This window comes from Lacerta agilis, chromosome 1 (genome assembly GCF_009819535.1).
Source record: "Lacerta agilis isolate rLacAgi1 chromosome 1, rLacAgi1.pri, whole genome shotgun sequence".
Taxonomy (NCBI): Eukaryota; Metazoa; Chordata; class Lepidosauria; order Squamata; family Lacertidae; genus Lacerta; species Lacerta agilis.
In genome coordinates, this window is record NC_046312.1 from 86,834,944 (window position 1) to 86,853,132 (window position 18,189).

Below are 18,189 nucleotides of genomic sequence, written 5' to 3' on the forward strand. Positions count from 1 at the left end.
TGGATGTCATCCAACAGATGCACAAGTAATATACTGTATATGCCACACACAAACTTATACACAAACCCCAACTTTTTTTTTTTTTTTATAAAAAAAGTACTAACAACAAGTTTCTTTTTAAATGGTCCAACACGTGCCTTTAAACAAGCCGGACAGTGGTATTATTTTTAAGAGTCTGGGTTTTTTTTTTTAAGTGGGATTTATATTCAAAGGAATCACACATAGGTCTTGTGCAGCCAGGAAATGGATACTGAAAAGGGCTTGTACTCACTATCTCCATAGCAACGCAAAGGGCCAATTCTCCACACGGCTTCAGAATTAGGTCTATTTGTGTCGGTGACAACAATCTGGTTCACAGGCAAGTGTTCTTTGAAGGAAAGGAAGCCAGTATCATTGGTCCTGGATATATATATGTATATATAAAAAGGCATATGAATAAAAGCTGAAATAGTTGTTTTATTATTACTTTGATTTCTAAAAGAATGTCCAGTGGATTTGAAGTGTATGTCGATAAAATGCATGTAATAGCTAATTAACACATGGATAAGCAGTTAAAATGTCTGACATCTGACATCTACTCACTACTCCCCCCCCCCCGGACTTTTTTTCTTTGCAAAAAGTCTGATAAACCAGAGTAGATATATTGGATATGGGAATTCTGTACAAAATGCCCTGTATTTGATTCCCTGGAGAAATTTCAGGATCTCAAGTAAAACTACTGTCGGTGACTCTAGCTTGTGTAAATGTAAGGGTAGAAGTACTCTTTAGTAGCTTGCTCCTATTAGCCATGGTGTCTCTGCAACAGCATACAAGAATAGAAATCATAAAGCAAATGCAGTGCCAGCTCTCATGGTATTCCACCAGGAAATAATAAGCAACACACAACCTGAAACAATCATTGGTAGGGTTAGAATTCTAAACAGGTAGTTGAATCTGCAGTAACCAATTTGCAGCATGCAACATAATAAGGTAAAGGTAAAGGACCCCTGGACGGTTAAGTCCAGTCAAAGGTGACTATGGGGTTGCAGCACTCATCTTGCTTTCAGGCCAAGGGAGCCGGTGTTTGTCCACAGACAGGTTTCCGGGTCATGTGGCCAGCATGACGAAACCACTTCTGGTGCAATGGAACACCATGACAGAAACCAGAGCGCACGGAAACACAGTTTGCCTTCTCGCCACAGCGATACCAGTTTATCTACTTGCACTGACAAACTTTCGAACTGCTAGGTAGGCAGGAGCTGGGACAAAGCAACAGGAGCTCACCCCGTTGTGTGGATTCGAACTGCCAACCTTCTGATTGGCAAGCCCCAAAGGCTCAGTGGTTTAGACCAAAGCACCACTGGGGTCAATACATAAGGCTTTTCCTTAGCACAAAAGAGAACCAAGCAGCTCTTCCCCATTTGCCTGGAACAGGGTGCTATTTCAGCAATGATAACGCAAGTAATTGATGCTACAGGCAGCAATCATTTAATGCATGTCTGATTGATGCACAGTCACACACACGCTCATTGCTGTCAGCCTGGAAGTGGCCTGAAAATGGGGCGGAACGGGGCAAGGCTTATGCACACTCCACCAATGTGCTCAGGGATCAGGAATGCAACCTTCATGCAGAATGGTTGCCACTTTTACTTCAGTGGTGTTACGCAATTGCTCTGTAACTCCACACCTTGAACTGTTGAAACCAATTTAATGCAATGTTCAAACACCTGCACCAGCTAAAACTCACAAAGGTTTTCAAACATCGCCAAAGAGGATCCATTTCAATGATAATTATGTGTGATGCCTTTTGAGTGATTATTCTTTGTGATACCATATCCACATATAGTAAAAGGCAACCCTTGTTGCTGTAGGGTAGATGGCCAACTCATGTCCCACAATTCTGGCCTTTGAATTGTGCTTCCCCATGCTGTATGGTAGAACTGGTGCTCAGAATTATTTGATTCCAGCATCCAGCTAAATATTTGTATGCTGGAAGGAATCAGTGAACCTGATGTGCACTCCAGATTGGGAGAAGGAAAGCGCACATCCTTCAGTTGTTGTTTTTTAATGACACAACATAAAATAAAGATTCAACAAATGAATTACTAAATATTTGACCACAACTCAGAAGGAGGGAGAGTGGCACTTCTGAGTTTGCTAGATTTGGGGGGGAACTGCTGGGGTTATCTACATTTTAAAAAATGGTGGAGAAGAAAACTTTCAAGAATTATGTTTTTTAAAACAACAAAACATCGAAAATGCCATCACCATCATGGCCTATGATATGAGTAGCAGGAAATTCTCTCTCTCTCTCTCTCTCTCTCTCTCTCTCTCTCTCTCTCTCTCTCTCCATAGCAATGAACACTCAGTCTGGTGTATGTATCACACTTTACCAAGTATGAGAAACACATAAACCTGAAACAGAGGCGCAACCTTGAGTTAACATGTGAAGAGCATGGTGAGGAAATGAGAAACAAACATGAATTTATTATGCAATAAAGTATTTATGTGAAAAGGCCCTTAGAGGACATTATACTCCTTAATGCTATCCCATATAATTTGCTGTATGCATGCATCTCATCTGGCATTTAGATAAGATCTACAAAGTTTTAAACTGCACATGGAACTCTAATGAGGGTTCAACACCCATTCAACTATTTTAAGCACCTGGGAAGTCAGAAGAAAACAAAGTAGGCTGTTACAGTGCACATGAAATTTGTGTATGAATTAATCAGATGGAAGTCCCTCATGCTAGGTTTGGTACAGGCTAAGGAGCGGTGGAGGGAAAAGAGCCAAAATGACAGCAATGCAAGCAGATAGGTTTAGAAAGCCTTAGAGTTCTAGTCCATGATATTTGAGTGTGTGTCAAAGTCTTTATAACTCAAGGTATCATACCTGCTGTTCCAGTCTCCTGTCCCTTACTGGCCATAGACCTGCTTTGGTTTCAGCAAGGTTAATGTATCATGTGCTTTCAGACAGCACCTTGTCCATGCACACCCAGAACTATGCGCAACATCCAAATGGTAAGGAAATTAACTAGTCTGTCTGGACTGAACTCATTACATGTTTCAAATGTGACCCACTATTTCAGATTTGCTTTAAGCAGCTGAATAAGCAACAACAGAGCTATTAAATGACAAGTAAGAAGTTGGACAGCATCCTTACAGAACTATTTTTTCCTTCCATGTTGATATTCAGAAAAGCTCATTCTCTATACTGTATTCCAAGTTCCTGCAGTATTATAAACTGGTCATGTCTCTAGATGTGATATTCACAGTCTCTCCCCTCCTGCCCAACAGATGGTAGGGTAGTGGTGTCATTAAATATAATTTCATCCCTTATGGTACCCCTATTGGTATATCTTCTCCTTTTGCATTAATGAAACCTCTAGTGGGTAGCTAGGCTCAGTGGCATAGATATTTAATGAAATTTGTGATAGATACAGTACAGTTGGAAAATATGTACCATCAGCAGATGTCTGCAGCTATGTAAATGGGAAACAAGCCAATAAAACAAATCCTGAAAGTTTGAGACTAGCACACTATAGATGATTAAAAATGCAATGGAAAATAGCTTAATGAGATTCTTCCATGCACCCTGTAGCCATGCAAGCTTCTGAAAGTTCAACCAGCATTATAGTAAACAGGATGCTACAGTTAATGATGTAATAACTGTGGTGTTAGAAGGTTAATAACATTAAGGCCAGGCTTATCTAGAAAGCTCAATAATCCCAAATGGTGGCTAGCATGTTATCCTCCATATGTTGGTTGACTTAAACTCCCATCCTCCCTGGCCAACACAGATTATCAGAGTTGGAGTTCAGTCACATTGGTGATTCACAGGTTGCCCATTCCTATTCTAGCTCAAGACCCTCCTGTATCTGACAGAAGGGAACACAAAAACACTAACCTGCAAAAACACTATCAGTGCAGGTTGCTGCTTATTTACTTTGTTACTCACCTTAGTGTTCTGATCAGAAACAGCCCTACATTCTAATAAAATAACAGTAATTCTGAACATCAATTCTATCATACTAGGGAAGCACAATTCAAAGGACACATGATGGTGACAAAAGCAGGACATGAGCCTGGGCTCTCACTTGACTTCCAGAGTGACAAGGGGTCCTTTGCAAACATATGTTAGTAACTGAGTGATTGCTTTATGGAATTAAATTTCAGATGCTGGAGCTCCTGAAGTAGCTGAGTGGGAGGGCATCTGCCTTGCATGTAGAAGGTCCCATGTTCCATCCCTGGCATCCTTCTAGGTAGAAGTGAGCCTGTCTGAAACTCCAGAGAGCAATTGTCATTGTAGACAATACTGAGTTAGATGAATCCTCTGAGACACCACAGGGGTTCCTGTGATGCACTTTCCATCTAGGAGAACTCTTGTTGATTTCTGTCTCAAGCAATGTTAAAGAAAGGGAAAAGGTGAACCAGTCTTGTTCATTGCTCATATTTGGATATCCACTTATGCCTACTCTCTGTTTCCTGTTTCTTAACCAGTCACTGATCCATAAGAAGACCTCTCCTCTTATTCCATGTTTGCTACGTTTACTCAGGAGCCTTTGGTGAGGTACATTGTCAAAAGCTTTTTGAAAGTTTAAGTACACAATGTCAATTGGATCACCTCTATCGGTATGCTTGTTGATACTCTCAAAAGACTCTAATAGGGTAGTTAGAGAAGATATGCCTTTGTATATCATTCTGCTTCAGGAATACCTGTTCTTTTATAGGCCTGTTAATTAAACTTTTAACCATGCTTTCCACCACTGCAACGCTGAGCTCATTCCCTTATAAAGGAAGGAATCCTGCCAGGGTTGCTTGTGGAATTTAATTTCTGTGCATTCTGATGCACATTGACCTGATAAACACCTTCCAGACTAATGTGCAGATCAAATTGCAATTATCTCTTGGATTTTGTAAGCAAATGTGTATATTAGAATAAAATATATTTTAAAACACATACATGGGCATATATTCTTGTGCAGATTTTTAAATTAAATATTTCCGACTAATGTGGAAGCCAGACAGAATAGACATATGGAAGTATGCAAAACTGACATTGATTGATATAGATGACAAATTATACCAATGCAGCATAAATCTGTGGTGAACTAAAAAAAAGGGGGATATTGCAGAAATAGAAAATGAACAAAGCACCACAGTCAACATTATCTGTGATATAGAATAGCTTCTATGGTAGGAGAAAGGGATAGATGGCAGCTATTCTATATATCACAAATAATTTTTACTGTTTTTTTATTCATTTTCCAGTTCTACAAAATCTATTCCCCCCTAACTTTACCATTTTCTTACTGCTTTATAATTTTTCTGTAATATAGGTCAGGTGCCAAAACTGAAGAAGAATTTTTATTCTTCAAAGTGTAACAATTTGAAGGTGGTAGAGTTTCTACTTGTAATGTGCTGTTTTCCAGCTTTCTTCCCTTCCAAAAATTCCAAACCAAATACTGTATAAATTATTTAACTGAAGGTAATGTGCAGAAACTTATAGTTTGTGGAACTGCTTTGCTCAAGAGAATTATATATTTACTGCAGACAGGTGCATCAAACCAGAAATGAAAATGCATTCATACAGTATATACACAAGGGTCATTCCACGCATGGAGCGCTTCATTCATTTCAGTGAAGGAGACCAATCTGCATTTCAGGCAGGAGAGCTGGCCAACCCGAAGGTATACTTCCCCCAGAAGATGTTGGTGTTCAGGTCTTGGCTTGCCTCTGGGGGTAGAAATTCTACATAGTTTGGGAGTGCCCATCAAGAATGCCGTATATGCCTTTGAAGTCCTAGTTTGATGCAAGAGTGGTAAAGAAAGTGCTCTTGGTCAACCTTATAGAAATTAACTGATATAGACCTGGATGCAGACTAAAAAAAATAAAAAAATGACTGTACTGAAACATTAGGCCATAAAATTGTAAACAACTCACTCTGAAGGTCTTCTGGGTTAGTACCTGCACTGCAATTTCAAAGCAATCACAATGGAAGCCCCAAAAACAGGAAGCTCAGAATCCACCCTCTTTTATTCCTGCTAAACTTGCACAACCTTTTTCATAAGTTTATGCATTGATTTATTCACTTCTGTTTTATTAGTGTAGGGCAAATCTCCATAGTTACCATTCGTCCTTATCTGCATCACAGTTACAGAAGTATCTCAGATCCAGGCAGCTTTCCTCCAGTCCACATGCACAGCGCTGGGCTCCAGGAGGAGACCCTCCCCAGTAAGGATGCTTCTCATTGGCTCGACCAACCCACCAAACAAATGGCATTCCATCTGGGGAAACAAAAAGAGAAGAACTGCCATCAGAAAGTCAGTAGGCAAATGGAGAAAAGATGTAAGAAGTCCTTGTTCTTGCTACAGCTGGGATGGAGTATCATTCTGCATCTGATTTAAAATAAACATTGGAAATGGGAAGGTCAGCAGATTGAATCCAATGTTTCAAATTTGCATATTCAGCCATACCTATTATGTTTTTGTACTTCCTGATCTTAACTAAGAGAGTGGTGATTTCAAAGTATCCCGTGTTTTAAAATATATTTAAATGAATGATATCACCAAACTACAGTGGAACCTCGGGTTATGTACCATCCTCCTTACGAATGCTTTGGGTAACGAGCTCCACTAACCCAGAAGTAGATGCCCCTAGTTGCGAACTTTGCCCCAGGATGTGAGCAGAAGTCATGCACCGGTGGCACGGCAGCAGCAAGAGGCCCCATTAGTGAAAGCTCACCTCATGTTAAGAACGGTTTTGGTTTAAGAACGGATGTCCAGAACAAATTAAGTTTGTAACCAGAGGTACCACTGTGTTCTCTAAAATGGGAAAGTCACTTGTTGCAACACAGAGGTGTATAAAACCATTTAATTCACAGAACAATTTGAGGAAGTGCCAAAAACAGGCATGGCCAACGTGGTGCTCTTCAGGTGTGGTCGGACTCCAACTCCCAGCAGCCCCAGCCAACATGTCCAGTGGCCAGATTGGAGGTACATGTTGGCTAAACTCTGGTCTACAGGATATGCAAATATTTGTAAGAGTGGAGTTTCTAATCAAACACTGCATTTTTTAGAAACCTATTAGAAAAGAGTAACTGCACATTCATTATGCACATTTATAGCCAGCCAAAGGGGCTGTGGCAACCCAGTCAGGTGGGCGGCATCAAAAAAATAAAGTTGTTGTTAATAGTAGCGTAAAATTCCGCCAAGCTTCCTTAACTAGGCTGACAGCTGATGGAAGTGGGTAGAAGTCTGAAAGTAACTGCAGGACTTCATTTGAGCCAAATATTTTTGTAAGGCCACGGGTGTTCCAAGGAGGGAGGGGGAGGGTCGCCCCATGTGCCATTCCCAAGGGGGGCTGACAAAATGCCGATCCCCAATCTGCGGCACCCCGACATGCGCCACGCTTCCCATGGGTGGTGCACCACGTCCCCTGGGATGAGTGCCACTCTGGGTACCAGAGCAGGTTGCTTCGCTTCTGGGTAAGGCTAAGTTTCAGTGTTGACTGTGGCCAATTCTAAATTGTGTAGGGAGCCTATGTTGGTACAACTGGCTCCCTGCCTCAGATGTTTGCTCTCCAACGTGTGGGGCTGGCATGGACAGTGATATGGCAAACAGATCAGAGCTAGAGGCTCCATCCCTCATTGAATGAGCAGCATAAATATTACCAGATCTATGCACACATCTATACAAAGTGTTGTGTTAAAACACATGTTCACAGAGCTCCTAATTTGAGAATCTTTATTTGAAATATTTTACACACCAGACACTATTGCAATGGTCATGAATACTATTAGAATAACAGAATTGCAAAGTTGGAAAGGACCCCAAGGGTCATTTCTGTTGTGATATTATTACAAGCCGAGCTGCAAAAGCCTCAGCAGCGAGGCTCACATGACTATTGTGTTTGTTTTCATCCTGTGAGAAAGCCACTAGTCCTTCCAGCTTTCTCACACACGTGATGTTATTGTACTCCTTACTTTCATTTCTGGCTCAGAGATGCTGGACACCCTAATGCACAGCTCTGACTTACTGAGCTTACCAGTAAGTCACCCATTCCCACCACCCTCTGAGTAATACCCCTCCCCACTCCCTCACTATATTTAAGGATCTGGTGACTTCTGTTTCAGTGTATCTGAAGAAGTGTGCATGCACACGAAAGCTCATACCAAGAACAAACTCAGTTGGTCTCTAAGGTGCTACTGGAAAGAATTTTCTATTTTGTTTGAGCTTACCAGCAGAGACATACTCTGCATTTTATCTGCAATAAAGTAGTTTTAGCCTTAATAGCTTGTGTGTGTTGTTCTTCACGCTGGGGAACAATCGCATATTCACAATGTGCCCCTGGACTCGAGTAGCCAGGGGGGCACGCAGGCTTCGTCCCTACCTGGGGGTCAGTCTCACAACTTGCCCCCGCGGGACGTTTGCTAACAATTTCGTCCAACCCCATGCAATACAGGAATCTCCTTTCTTGAAACACCTCTGTTACATTTTGGAGACATTTAGCAATGGTCAATAAATACCAATATAAACTTGCTTGATTTTAACTTTGCTAACATAAAATAAAAAATGGCTTCTACAGCTTACGCTGCCAACTCATGAATATAAAATAATACAATCAGTGCTTTTTTTCTTTAAAAAAATGTTTAGGGGTACTCTCATTTTCCTACTCATATTGAAACATGGTCCCTCAATGAGGCCAAACTTAGATTTACAAAATGTTTAGGGGTATGCGTACCCCTGCGTATCCCCATAAAAAGCACTGAATACAATTATTAGTTGTACATTACACAGCCCCATGTTGCCTGGAGTATGCACAGTTCCTAGAAGATATATAGACATAGGCAGAGATATACCTTATACAGAGTTTTGGTACAAACTTTGCGGAATGCAAATAAGACTAAATAAATCAGGAAAGTTCATATGTAAATAACTGGAGTTTGGGTCTTGGGGGACTGTAGGTGAGTGAGATCCATGAAATAAAAAAGGAAGAAAGAAATCCAAAGCCATTGAATGAAATTTTTTCCTAAGATTAACATTTTGAAATAAAACTTTCTGGTCTCCACTTCTTAATTCATTTATCAGTTATAAATGCAGCTAGGTATTGATACATGAAAAGAACTGACATGCAAAAATGTTTTGAATTTTATGCAGGCTAGCTTCTTGTCTATTGAAAATGTTAGCAAGAGCTAATTGCATTATATGTATTCATAACAACATATTTTTAATAAAAAAAACCATGAAACATGAAACGAGGTTAATTACTAATTGCAGTGGACTAATTAAGAGAAGCTTCAGCAAACCACTCAGTCAGGTTTGCATTGCCCACTGCTTTCCCACAGATCCTATTGCTTTCAAATTTCAGTATTGCAAACAATGAAACAAAGAGAGAAGAATGATTATCAGGTCATCACAAATTAGGAAACAAGGGCTTTGCCCAATGCCCAATGGTACTCATTATAAAAACAGAAAAGACGACAATATGAATTCCCCTGGCACATATCTTTCAGTTTTGCATTTTTCGAACTTGTGAATACAAGTTGGAATATTAATGTGTATTACTGTCAACACGTTCTTTTAAAATTATTGTTGCATACAATTTCAGCAGAGAGAGAGAGAGAGAGAGAGAGAGAGAGAGAGAGAGAGAGAGAGATGATGGTAGGCAAGCGGATGGCAAACTATGATACCTTCCTATCCCTTTCTATGCTGGAAACCAATCATCCAGATAGCAGGGGTGCACATCAGAGTAAGAAGAATCCTGGAGCAAAATGGGAAACCTCAGAGGTATTTTGGGCTTGCCAGAGGCAAAGTGGAATCTCTATGAGGTAGTAAAATTCAAAGCGAGGAACCCTGAAGTGTTCCATGGCACCTCGTCAATCCAGACATACACAGGCACATGCACACATACAAAATGCTGCAGAAAAGCAGTTGCTGAAAGTGAATGTATTGTGTTTAAGCTTACTATAACACCAGAAAAGAATAATGCGGGAAGGGAGAGCAGACACCAGTGTGGGGAAAAGGTAGAGAGGGATAGGTCCTTTGTGACAGATCAGTACATTGTGAAATCAAAGGCAATTTTACTGACTAGTGCTCTCCGATTCAAGTGCTTTCAGGAAGGGAATAGCTTTGCAAGAGCAAATCTTATGCCTCTAAGTTTATGGATGATGTCAGGATGGGAACGAGGAAGGTTGAGAGGAAGAGCTCCTCTGTGACTAATCAGAAGGAATTGTTTTACTCAAAAAAACAAACCCATTACTTCTTCTCACCACAAAATCATCTTTAAAGGAATTAATAATAATAATAATAATAATAATAATAATAATAATAATATATTTATACCCCACCCATCTGGCTGGGTTTCCCCAGCCACTCTGAGCTGCTCCCAACAGAATATTAAAAACACGATAAAACTTCAAACATTAAAAACTTCCCTAAACAGGGCTGCCTTCAGATGTCTTCTAAAAGTCAGATAGTTTATTTCCATGACATCTGATGGGAGGGCATTCCACAGGGTGGGGCCATTACTGAGAAGGCCCTCTGCCTGGTTCCATGTAACCTCACTTCTTGCAGTGGGGGAACTACGAAAAGGTCCTCGGAGGTGGACCTCAGTGTCTGGGCTGAACAATGGGGGTGGAGATGCCCACACAAATGGCCCAGGACCAATTCATATGCAGTCTTACAGGTTTCTTACTCAGGGGCACTTTTTCCAGGCATATTGCTAACAGAACACTTGGGGAGATTAAGGAATTTCCATCCTAAAACGGTGATGGCTGCCCTTGTGGGACATCTACTGGGAATATTCTTCTGGAAATTGGAGGAGCCATGCCTCAGAAGGGACAAATTTTAACCAATCCTGCCCCATATTAAAAAGTTATAGATTCTGTTCTTTTTAAAAGCAAACCAACTTTAATGATAGCCAGCACAAAAGCTTCTGGACCTCTTTGGCAAGCTTTATTCACTTTGAAAAGGCTTCTATACTTGCAAATTCCATCCGCTTCTGTCAAAAAAGCCCCAAATAGCTATAGCCATGTTTAAACTTCCCAGTAGAGAAAAGGGTGAAGGGAAGAAAGAGGACTCAGACCCTTGAGCCAAACTGGGCATCCTCTCAATTAGTATCAGCTGCAAGGGGCTGTTTATGGACTGCTGAATTAGGGTTCAAGCCAAACATTGTGGTTGGGGCACAATCCTAATTTATACCCACTACTGCTACCTAGTTTTGGAACCAATTGATATTCTATAAGATGAGTCTTTCTTTTCATTGAAGGGCTAACGGGGGGGACGGGGGGACGGGACGTGCACCAGATCCTGCCTAATCAACTGTTTGCTATGCCTTTTATAGAAATTGCAGGAACATCCAAGTGTATTTAGGATTAGCAATCTAATTTAACTGACAATTTAAATAGACACGACAGAAGTTATCTGCCTAATTAAAAATGTGCTAATTCGGAGGAAGACAATATTTAGCTTTAAAATACAACTTTGTGTGGCTATTAGGAAATAATGGTGAACATTAATCAAAGTCAAGCTGCATATTATTGCCTCTTGGATAGGATCATTAAACTAGAGCATAATCATATGATAAACAGCCATCACTGGGGTATTAAGAATGAACAGTTTTATAATGTCTTCTCTGTGTTTGACTATATCTATTTTATTGTACCAAACCAACCAAAAGATATATGGAAGTCTTTGATAGTAGTTGACTTGCCAAAGCTTGAGTCATTTAAAACCAGGCTAAATAGAGAACTTGCTAATACACTGGAGGGAACTATCTGACAAAGGATAGGGAATAGACTTCTATGGTCTAATGTATCTTTTTAAGTATCTCTTGTAGCATCTGATTCTGCCACTAAGAAATGAAATAGTAACTCACTTGAACTGCAATAAAGAGAGGAATGAGGGTCATAGAGACCCTGATATAGGTTCAACAAAGAACTTTAACACATGCTTTAGAAGGATTTAATTATGCTATTCCTTGAGTGTATTTGCTTAACATGCTGCTCAGAAGCAATATAATTATACTGTTATGTTTTTGTTGCTCCACAGTGTGCCCTCATATATGCTTACCACAAACACCTTCAGCGGACCAAAATAAAAACAAAACCTCCAGCAAAAAGGGTCTGTTCTAAGGCACCACCTCTCAATGGCAAAAGATGCAGCACACACACCACTTACCTTTTGCATAGACCTTTGTAAGCATGATTCAATTTATTTAGCACATGAAGGCTACCCAGCATATATGTATTTATTTTTACATGCTTGGAATTTGCCAAGGCTGTGTGTAGAGATAACAAGTTTCAAATTCAAATTCTTAGAACAGTTATAACACAATTAACATTTTGGAGATTTCTCCTCAAAGATGGCGTTTTCAAGGATCCACAATCCCTTCGTTGTTAAAAGATAGTGGCATCTGAACTCGTAGCAAAAAGGTTTAACCTTTGAGACATTAGGGAAATTTCCTTTAGTCAAGAGAAGAATAAATAATTTTCCTAGCTGACTTATTTTAAAAGTGTATTACCTATGCTTTATACACTATTGCAGGGGTAGCCCGATACGCTCCAGATCAGGCATAGGAAAACTCGGCCCTCCAGATGTTTTGGGCCGGCAACTCCCATCATCCCTAGCTAACGGGACCAGTGGTCAGGGATGATGGGAGTTGTAGTCCCTAAACACCTGGAGGGCCGAGTTTGCCTATGCCTGCTCCAGATGTTGTTGCACTCCAATTCCCATCAGCCTCAGCCAGCATATTTAATGGTCAGGGATGATGGACTCTAGAGCGCGAGCGCACACACACGCATGCGTGCGCGCACACACACACACACACACACACACACACAACCTCTGCACCACTCTCTCAGGCCCATACAATAGGGTTGTGTGCTGGATTCAGCCAAAGCCTGAGTTTTGAACCAAAGTGGGCTGATTTGGGGAAATCTGGGCATGAGTCAACTTGGGTTAAGATAGCCCCAGTTCACCATATGATGGCACAAAGTGATGCAGGGCTGTCAAGGCATAGGAAAGAGAGGCCAGCATAGGTGAAAATAAGGAGAAACCATGAAAAAGAGGGACCTCCAAGACTACCATGTCTTCATGGGACAAGGTAGGGGTGAGGATGAGTGGATACCTTTCATGCTCAACATCTTCCTGCCAAGCCTCTCCTTGTCTCCTCCACCTGAAACACCACCACACAGGGAGGCCACTTGTGAAGGAGCAGCACCACACAGGATATAACCCCATTTGGTACACGGAAGGATTCAACCCTGCACAGATCAGTTGCTATTCAGAAGAAAGAAGCACTCTGCAGGATCACACCTGCCTGCTCTTGGTCAGGAGTGGGGGAGAAGGAGAAGCAGCACAACCATAAATAATACTCCTATTTGTCTTACTCCCTCATTCTCCATTTTATAGCACAGGGTTGAATTCAAAAGCAAGAAATCTCCTTCTCTTCACTGAAAGTTCTAAGATATTTCTTTCTTCTTGAAGAGCATATTAAGTTCTCCAAGTCAGCCATGGTCTTGCACAGCAGGAATTTAACTTTACGTGTCTATGAATAAAAAACCACTCATGGCAAAGCACTGCAGCTTGATTCAATGCTCATGTTTTTTTCTATAACATATTTATTTTGTCCAAAATAGCAGATGGAAACCAATTGCACAAATAAGCACATTAAGAGTTTATCTCTCTCTCAACCCCCCCCCCTTTCCCATTCTATAAGACAGAGAATTCACTCATAATAGACACATTAGGGTTTTTATATCAGGCGCAGCAAAGAGAGAAGTGGGCTCAGAAAAGAGAAAGCGAAGGAGATGGGAAGAAATGAAAGTGATACAGAAAGCAGAACAGCTATGGAGAGTTTGTTTCTACAAATGCTGTTCCACACAAGCTCTGCAGTCATCACCCCCCCTTCTCCAATACAGTTTGATAGAAGATACATAGCTGTCAACCCCTGACCTCTTTATTTAATTCCTGCACATGACGAAAGATGTATGGCTGCAGCAGCAAAAATAAAGCTGCCCTAGATTTATCTTTCTTCTTTGTAACATTGAATAACTGAAAAGCTGTATGTGATATTGTCAGACTTCTGAGTTTTCCTATTTCTATAAATACTAGTCACTGAAGTGGTGTAAGAGCATGGAAATTTGGATTGCAATGACACTGTCATATTTTTACTTGCTAGATGGTGTGCGGGAGAAGGGGGGGGGAAGAGATGCTATTTTTGTCACTATTCCTGGCACATTTTTGATAAGCATTTATTTTTCATTTATGTATACCCTACCTGACAAAATAGAAGAGTATAGAAAAATAAGAAAATTGAAAGACAGCTTGCAAAGTCACATTTTGCAACCATCTATTAGACTAACAGAATCCCTAACATGGCAATCTTGTACATATCCTCTCAGAGGTAAAACCCATTGAGTTCAATGGAGATTATTCTCAAGTAAATGGTATAGTAGGACTGCAGCCTCAAAGACCAAAGATTTACATTTCCAGAAAAGCAACAGCTGTGGAAGGAATGACATGCAATCCTCTTATCATTGACTAAGGTAGTCCAGTTCATCTTGCCTGTTGTCAATAATGGATAGTTAGCCAAGTGTCATCTTTCCAGCCAAACTTTGAAACTTTGTGTGCTAGCGCTGAAGTCCTTGGGATTGTTGGTTGTACCAACAGCTATAGAAAACATATTTTGAGGAAAATATTGTTGAGCTGTATAGCTTGGCTGCATAATGACAATATTTAAGAATGGTGTGTTACCTTAACTAGTACTGTGATAATACCATCTTATATTTAGTATATATATTTAGGCTATATGCATTTTTATTAACCTCTTGATGTCACAATTTATTATTATTGGGCATAGAACCCAAAAGTTGCCTTGTGTTTGTATCTGTGCTTTTTTTTTTTGGGGGGGGGAGGAATAATATGGGTGGAATTAAATGCAGTGCTAACAGGGTATGCATGTGAGGAATGATGTCCACTCCTACAATAGGACTTTCCCTTTCACATCCCCTTGTATGCCCCAAAACCTGCTCAGGAGGCTCATCCAGCTCTCCAGAGCAGATTTATAGGGTATAGCAAGGTATAGGGGGAGGAGAGGTGGGAAAGCCCCATTGCATGAGCAGACCTTGTTCTGCGCATGCAACAACTTAGCTGAATCCTACCCCACACGTTCTTGAGTTGCTTTGTGCTTTTCTGCTTTGAACTGCAACTAGTATTCCAACCAACAGAGTAGAAAACCAGCTCTGCTGTCCCCATTCTCTATAATGGGAAATCTAATCAACAAAGTAGGTGAAATTTTCAGAGCACAAGAGTCTCCCTGATTGTATTAAATCTACTAAATTGCAATAAAATGGAGCCAGTAGTTTTTTTGTTGGGGAAGTAAGAGAGGTTCACTTTCCTCCATAATCTCTTGAGGGAGCAGATGTGTCCCCCGCTTTAATAGACTCATAGAAGTGTAGAGCTAGAAGAGACCCTGAGGGTCATCTAGTCCAACCCGCTGCAATGCAGGAATCCCAACTAAAGCATCCATGACAGATGGCCACCCAACCTCAGCTTAAAAACCTCCAAGGAAGGAGAGTCCTCTACCTTCCAAGAGAGTCCATTCTACTATCAAACAGCAATTACCATCATAAAGTTCTGCTTGATGTTTAGTCAGAATCTCCTTTCTTGTAACTTGAATCTATTGGTTTGGGTCTTTTCCTTCAGAGCAGGAGAAAGCAAGCATGCTCCATCTTCCGTGCGACAGCCCTTTAGATATCTGAAGACACCTATCATATCTTCTCTTGTTCCTCTTTTCCAGGCTAAACATACCCAACTCTCTCGGATTTTTCTCATAAGGCTGTTCTGGGCCCTAATACCCTCCAAGTATCCCACTTTAAGTGGGGCTCCCTGGATTGACATGAGCCACCCCAGCTTCTGATCCCAATACCAGATGTCCCATTTTGGCTTCTGTGGTCTGGTCACGCCAAAGTGCAGGACCAAAAGATTATTATTATTATTTTGGTTCTGCGCTGTGGGTGCGAGTCAGTTGGCTCACACCAGAGCACAGGACCAAAAAATGGAAGAAAAATTTACTTTGACCCGCACATTGCTACTCTTTTCCCTCCTTCTGTCATGGCACTTGCATAAGTTTTTCTGCTATGCTGGCGAACGAGGAGGAGGCTGCATTTGTTGGTGCAGAATCCCCTGATGCCACGTAGGCAGCCTCCCCCTAGGACACAGTACTCCTGGTGGGGTCTGACCAAGGCAGACTAGACCAATACTATTACTTCCCTTGATTGGGACACTAGAGTTCTGCTAATGCAGCTTAGAATAGCACTAGCTTTTTTTATTTTTACTGCATATCACTGTTGACTCGTGTTAAACTAAGACCCCTAGAACCTTTTCCCATGTACTGCTTGCCAGCCAAGTATCCCCCATCTCATATTTTTGTAGCTGGTTCCATTTGCCTGGATGTAGAACTTGAAATTTAATTTGGTTGCTTGGGCCCAGTTCCCAATCTGTCTTCAGATTCTGTCTTCAGTGACATTAGCTACCCCTTCCAATTTAGCGTCATCTGCAAATTTGAGGAGCATCCTCTCAATTATTTCATTCAAGTTGTTTACAAAGATGTTCAACAGGAAGGGGCCCAGGAAAGAACCTTGTGGCATTCCACTTGCAACTTTTTTTTTCCCAGGATGATGAGGAACCATTAGTGAGCACCCTCTTTGGTTTCAGTTAGTCAACCGGGTACAAATCCACCTAACAGTAACCTCACCCAGCCCACATTTTACCAGCTTCTCTGCAAAAATAACTTACCTTAAAATAACGAAGAGGTGACCAGTTGGTGTATATTTTTGTTTGTACGTTTTTGTTTTTTGTTTTTTGTTTTTTTTAAAAAAAACTTTGCAGCTTCCCATCATCTTTTCTTCTACTGAGCTTGTTTTTATCCTCTGATAGGCCTTATAAGAATCCAACAGGTTCCCAATAGGTCTAAAATCATGAAGCAGTCTAGACTGCTGCCTGCTGAGTTCTGAAGATCTCTGGTATTTTGTTTTGTTTTGTTAACGCAGAGCAATGCAGGATTTTTTTTAAAAAAAACAACAACATAAAACACAAACAAACATTAAACGAAGCTGTTAAGTTTTAAAACTATCCTCCACTGCTGTGTTTAACAAAAATAAAAATCCAGAGCTTTTCACTGCTTTGCAAGCAACATTTGAAGCAGCCTAATTTAAGCCAATGGACTTAGATCACAAGAAAACAGAGAGCTATTCCATTCAGAAACATATATAGACAACACAGAGTTACACATGACTTTGTGGGCAGGGTATTGACATCACACTTTGACATAGGAGGGTACCAGGATCAATTCGCCTTGCTATTCAACCTACACACTGAGCCAATGCTCACTACCATTTATAGTATGAATATAAACCTGGCATGGCTCACATGGAAATTTGAATTTAGGTAGCAAGGACATAATTTTGTAGTTAGCTTTCAATGTTACACAGTTAGAAATAAACAGGAACTCTATATTTTTAGTAGTGCTATATTCAGAATATTTGTCAAGATTGCTTTGAAAGATTCTTCAGAGAGTCTTCTGATTGCTGTTTCAGACAGCCCAGTGAAGGAAATTTGAGAGAAACTGAATCTAGTATTAAGCTCCCTGGCTCTTTGATAATTGGGCACCATAACACAGGCAGAAACCTAATAACTCTCAGTCAATTGGTACAAGTAAATTAAAGGTGTTTTTCACTGATGCAGAAAATTAATGCATTGTGAATCCCCTGCTACAGTATATAAGGGGCATGTAAAAATGAGCTTCTTTTGACATGAATAGTCTTAATGGCAAGGCTAGGAAAGTTGCTGAGGCTGCTGTTCATTGACCAAATGAACAAATGATCTGATTCAGTATAAGGCAATATTAGCAGATCACTAGGCACCCCCCGCATGTTTTCACATAGCTGCATCTCACAGTAAGCAGTAACAGGTCACATGGGAAAGGATAGAGGCTAGGAGAGATGTGCCCCAGAAGACTCAAGCAGTGGTGTAGTGGAACTGGAATAGTAATGCAACACAATCCCCCCCCCCCTCAGGGTTTGCTGTGCTATACAAAGTTTTCAGGAGTTGGAAAAACAACCCCTCATCGACATCAGTAAGCTGTTGGCACTGTTTTAAGAAACTGTCAGACACCTTAGCACTGAAAAATAGCAGAACACTTTGAA

At 40.7% G+C, this 18,189-nt stretch overlaps 1 protein-coding gene across 2 annotated transcripts in view; it reads right to left on the bottom strand.

Annotated features, from left to right (window-relative positions):
- CNTNAP5 (contactin associated protein family member 5) overlaps positions 1 to 18,189 on the bottom strand; it is a 285,642-nt gene that overhangs the window by 43,823 nt on the left and 223,630 nt on the right. For both annotated transcript variants that reach the window (XM_033161910.1, XM_033161902.1), the window contains 2 exons: positions 6,112 to 6,268; positions 272 to 399 (listed from right to left, as the gene is read on the bottom strand). In XM_033161910.1, coding sequence (XP_033017801.1) covers positions 272 to 399; positions 6,112 to 6,268 — 285 coding nt within the window. The remainder of the gene's footprint in view (positions 1 to 271; positions 400 to 6,111; positions 6,269 to 18,189) is intronic.